Here is a 5,881-nt window from a genome sequence, read left to right as displayed (position 1 = left end):
CGCTCTTGAATTAATCCCACTTTGGTCAATTTCATAGTAATTTAAACAAAAAATAATAATAATAATTTTCCTTTCCTCCCTTTTCCATTTAAAGGATTAATTTTTATTTTATTTAATTTTTTATTATTTTTTTATTAAAATTAGATTAAATTTAAACAAAATGGAACACCCTGGAACACAGAAGTTGTATTAACTTTCAGCTACTAACACTTGGAACAAAATAATTAGACAGAGTTATAGGCAAATGTTAGACAAAGGTTTCTATATTAGCTAATATTGATATTTTATACACGGCATTTTTTATAATTCGATCATTTTTAGAAAGTTCAAACTTCATTTTCAAAAATTTTTCAAATGTAACATCCTGTATATTATTGTTCTATTTTATTCACATATCGGTCCACTTCAACTTTTATTAAGCATGTTCTATATCTAAAATTGTTTTTTTTATAGCGACATTCCTGAAAAAACTTAATTTTTATTATTTTATAGAATACCACAAATAAATATTAAATAATAAAATTAACTCAAAATGGAATGATAAATTATGAACTGACAAGTTGACACAATGTGACAGTTTTTTCCAAAGCCATTTCGTGTGACCGACAATAATAAAAATTAAGTTTTTCCAGAAATGTTGCTATACCTTAAAAATTAACAACTTTAGGTGTAGAACATACTTAATAAAAGTTGAAGGGGATTGATATGGGAATAAAACAGAACAATAAAATACAGGGTGTTCCATTTGAAAAATTTTAGCAAATCAAGTTTGAACTTTGTAAAAATCATCGAATTATAAAAAATGTCCTGTATAAAATATCAATATTAGTTAATATAGGAGTCTTTACCTAACATTTGTCTATAACTCTCTCAAATATTTTTGTTCCAAGTGTTAGTAGTTGAAAGTTAATACAACTTCTTCGACGTCATGTTTTTTCCAAAATTCGAAGAATTTTCTACATAATTTGTCAACCCCGCACTAAAATGTTAAACTGTTTATATTGCCATATATAGAATTTTCTCGGAAATACATGTTTAAAAATATACAGGGTGTTCCACTTAAAAAATGTAATCTTTGGCGTGTTCCGTTTTTACTCATCGCCCTGTATGTTTCAAATTAATTATGTCCTTTAGGTTTTTTAATTCTGTACAACTTTTATATAAACTTTTTTTCAGTATTATGAATAACAAGGGAGTTATTTTACTTTCTCACACTAATGGCCCACCCTGTATATAGCTTTATTTGCACTGTTAAACTTTTATTCTGATTCCGATAGATAAAATTTATTTTTTTTTAATTTAAAATTCCAGAGCTAAATTTTTAAACTATGGAAATGTATTATTTTTTAACATAAAATTTAATATTTTTGAATTATTTTGGCAACAATTTCCAATCTAATAGTTTCTTGGCTTAAGAAAATTTTTGTACTCTTTTCGAATTTCTACTGTCCCCCCCCCCCTGCCGAGGAGCAAAGTCCCCTAAAATGAAACATTTCTTGGGACCGCACGGTAATTAGATAGATATTTAAGTGCAATATATTCAGGTATATTTGAAGTTGTTCTACGACAATACCATATAGAACAGGCATGTTTTCATAAGAATAAGAACATTTATCCTTTTATTGGGAATTATTTTTTTAAATAAGTTGGTAACAATAAATATGTATAATATTGAGCATACTTACTTTTTATTGAGCTACTTATATTTCTTAATAAGTTGCAAACAAATATGTATAATATTGATAATACTTATATATTTTTTAGTGACTTTGTCTTCAGTAATTATTTGCAAGAAGTACTAGAATATTTAAGTAAATTATCATCATCTGTATATGAACACTTCACTTTAGATGAACGTCAAGTTATGGAGAAGAAAAAAAATAAAACACCCCTAAGCATTGATGATCTCCAAAAGTTCGAACTAAAGCAAATAAAAAAGTTATTTACAAGACCTAAACCAAACTTAGTAAGTCAAGTTTCAAAAGATTTGATCATAAATGGAATACACGACATATTCAAATTAGGAATATTTAAGCCAGTGGAAACTCATGACACTGAGGAAACAAAAAGTGCTGTTATTAGTTGCTCAACTGACTGCAAATGTAAAAAAACAATTAAAAAAATGTAAAGGGTTTATTTAATAAAAACATAAAATATAATTAGGAATTGATAAATTATTATGAATTCAAAAATGGATCTTTTATCCTTCTAAATACTGCCAAAAATTTGTTTCCATTATTTCTTGATACTTTTTGTCCCTCTTCAGAACTGCTATATAATTTTTCTATAATCGGATCCTTTTTCTATAACAAAAAATTGTATTAAAAAAAATTTAAACACAAATTCGATATTTTTATTTGCCCATTTATTTTATACGTAAAGGGTGCAAGTAATAGTTTAATATGTAACGAATAAAGAGAATCTTAAATGTAAGGTATTTCTTAAAATGCATATCACTAGGGCATTTTTTAATTTTTAAATTTGAACTACCTATCAAAAATTTTTGAAAAAACTCGTAATTGGAAGACTTTGAAAGAGAGTGGATAAGGCGACACTTCAACTAGAAATGGCCTTCGCTTTTCAGCTTGGAATGGATCGCTTACGTCACGAATTGGCCAGAGTGTAGCATTCAAATTGGCGGCAGATTCCAATGGCCAATCAGGAAACCGACATACAAATTGAGAAATTCAAATAGCTAAAAGAACGGGCATAAATTTCATCCTATGATAAACGTGATTAACTGAGCGAGGTCGAAGGGAAACTAAAGGTAAAATTAAACGCTTGTATAGTAGATATCGTCAGGGTGGAGATTGGCGGTAAATTCAAAATTAAAGTTTAACAAAACTAAAAATATATAAATGGAGGGGCACAAATGATGCCAGAGATTCCTTGGGTGAAAATAAGTCGATTTAACCCAATATACCTATATCCCAAGTCGCATAATAAAAAAGATACAGGGTGTCAAAGTGAAAAATAAAAAATGGTTTTTCCTTAATAATTTCTATAATTTTAGTCAGAAATGTTTCAAACTTTCAACAGAGGTTTTTTAATGATGGGGAAAATAATATAATAGTGGTTTTTGAGTGTCGAGTACGAGGTGCCCTCTGCAGGCAATGTTATGCATTGAATATGCAGTAACTTTTTTGCCAACCCCGGTATACTGCTTTTAGTAACAAAATATGAAAATTTGGACTTTTTTGAACAAAAAAGGTATACTTATTGAAAATGGCTAAAGCCAACCGTTGGGGAGATATTCTTAATTTCATAAATTAGTGTTACGGATTTATACCTCCACGAATACCAAGGTTCGAGTTGCTTAAACAAATAAAAACATCGAGTAGGTAAATGCCAGTTGATAATACTCGTAAATAGCAATTTTGAAGTATTAGTTTAAAGTGTTAATTGATTTTAGTCACTATTTACCTGCGTCCTAGATATTAAATACCTATTTTAGAATTGAATAAAATAACAAATTATGTAAGTATACTAACTCTTGAAAAAATATTTATGTCATTCTTTACTTCCTCAGCTGCTGCAAAAATTCTTTGAAGAAGCATCTCCACACTATCATTATAGACAAGGCGAAATCGGCGGCTACGTATGAAAAAATTAGTGGATTTGATTTTTTTGCATAATCACCTCCGTGAATCCTCCCTGAATGAGGATCAAATGTTACCGGCCGGTAACCTGGTTACAATTTGTTTAAATTAATTTTTTTTAAAACAAATTGCAAAAATTACTTGTTTAGCTCCGAACAAATTTTGTTTAGGTTTTTTTTGGAGTATTCTAAACAAAATAGTTCCTATACCCCAAAAAAACTTAAAAAAATTTGTCTTGAGCAAAACAAGTAATTTTTGCAATTAGTTTAAAAAAAATTAGTTTAAACAAATTGTGACCAGGTTACCGGCCGGTAACATTTTGATCTTCATTTAGAGACATCTCACGGAGGTGATTATGCAAAAAAATCAAATCCACTAATTTTTTCATACGAAGGCGCCGATTTCGCCTTGTCCAATAGGGTTGGCGGTGATTGCGCAAGCCATTTGACTGGTGCATTGTTCTCAATATCAAATATTCGGCTCCTCCGAGACACGAGAATGAATAAATGGACCCATAGTACGGACCAATAAGATAATCTCCTACGATTCCTGCCCATACATTTAAACTAATATTATGCTGAAATTTGGATGTACAAACTTGGTGAGGATTTTCGTCAGGCCATGAGTGATTATTGTGATGGTTCACTAAACCATATCTTTGAAATGACGCTTTATCTCCAAACAAAATACTGGATAAAATATTTCTGTTCTCCCTTGAAATGTTCATATTCCATTGACAAAAATCTATCCCGTTAGGTAAATCCGTAGCAGTCAATTCCTGCACAGATTGTAGATGGTAGGGGTATAAAAGATTCATTCGCAATTTTCCAAATCGTAGTATGTGAAACGTTATACTGTATCGCCAATTTTCTAGTACTACTTCTTTAAGTTCTACATCGCAAATAAGACGTCTTCTTCTAGTACCTTCAGGACGAGGTTGAATCTATCCGTTTCCTCAAAGTCTTCTTTCTACCCTCGCAAAAGTTTTTCTAGCAGGAACATGACGATTGAGATATCTGGCATGATAAAGTCGTACAGCAGCAGCACAGTTCTTGTCACATTCAAAAAATACTTGCAACATATCGACATACTCGTCATTAGTATACATAATTTTTATTCAATTCCAAAACTATTTAATATCTAGGACGCAAGTAAATAGTGGTAAAATTAATTAACACTTTAAACTAATACTTAAAAATTGCAATTTACGAGTATTATCAAATGTCATTTACCTACTCGATTTTTTAATTTATTTAAGCAACTCGAACCTTGGTATTCGTAGAGGTATAAATCCGCAACACTAATTTATGAAATTAAAAGTTCTCTCCTCAACGGTTGGCTTTAGCCATTTTCAATAAATATACCTTTTTTGTTAAAAAAGTCCAATATTTCATATTTTGTTACTAAACCTGTATACAGAGGTTGGCAAAAAAGTTACTACATATTCAATGCATAACGTTATCTGCAGAGGGCGCCTTATACTCGACACTTAAAAATAATTATTGTATTATTTTTCCCATCATCTCTGTTGAAAATTTGAAACATTTCTGACTAAAATTATAGAAATTATTAAGGAAAAACCATTTTCTATTTTTCACTTTGACACCTTGTATCTTTTTTTATTATGCGACTTGGGATATAAGTATGTTAGGTTAAGTCGACTTATTTTCACACAAGGAATCTGATATCATTTGTGCCCCTCCATTTAAATACACCCTGTATATGTATTATTGAAATTGCAATGCATGCGTATAGGCATCCCATTAGAGGAGATTGGCGGAATATTTAAAATTCAAGAAAAACAAAAGAAATAAAATGTGTGATAAAATTGCAAAACATGCATTAAAACGTGTGATTAGGAGGAATTAACAAATAATAAAAATAAAATATATGATAAAATATACAGGGTGAGTCAGTTTTTTGTAGACAAACTTTAACAGGAGATAGAACACATGTTTTTAAAAAGAAAAGTTCCTATAAACATATGTCGTAGAAGGCTTCATTTCTGAGATACAGGGTGTTGAATATAATTTTTTTTTCTCGAATTTTCATTATAACTTATAAATGAATTATTAGATTTTTTTCATGTTTGGGGGATAATGCCTATTGATTAAGGGGCATAAAACAAGCAGTAAGAATGTTCAAAAACTTGCACAGTGGCGGAGTGGAGGGGGTGCTCAACCCCTTTCTTAAACAGAACATCTACGCCAATGAATATTCTTTTAAAAAACTGTTATTTTCATTATCTACATACAGTTTAACAAAAATAATGTCCCTTCTTC

The 5,881-nt window shown here is 29.9% G+C and overlaps 1 protein-coding gene across 1 annotated transcript in view; it reads right to left on the bottom strand.

Annotated features, from left to right (window-relative positions):
• Positions 1-2,119: 2,119 nt before the first annotated feature.
• The window catches only part of LOC108915144 (tRNA (guanine-N(7)-)-methyltransferase), a gene marked incomplete at its 5' end in the record, with an annotated part of 10,413 nt that continues 6,651 nt past the window's right edge, over positions 2,120-5,881 (bottom strand). Inside the window, 1 exon segment of the mRNA XM_018721110.1 lies at positions 2,120-2,303. Within this exon segment, the coding sequence (XP_018576626.1) occupies positions 2,178-2,303 (126 nt within the window).

Source organism: Anoplophora glabripennis, unplaced genomic scaffold (assembly GCF_000390285.2).
Source record: "Anoplophora glabripennis isolate ALB-LARVAE unplaced genomic scaffold, Agla_2.0 scaffold1594, whole genome shotgun sequence".
In the NCBI taxonomy this organism is placed as follows: domain Eukaryota; kingdom Metazoa; phylum Arthropoda; class Insecta; order Coleoptera; family Cerambycidae; genus Anoplophora; species Anoplophora glabripennis.
This window is presented reverse-complemented; position numbering and strand designations above follow the sequence as displayed.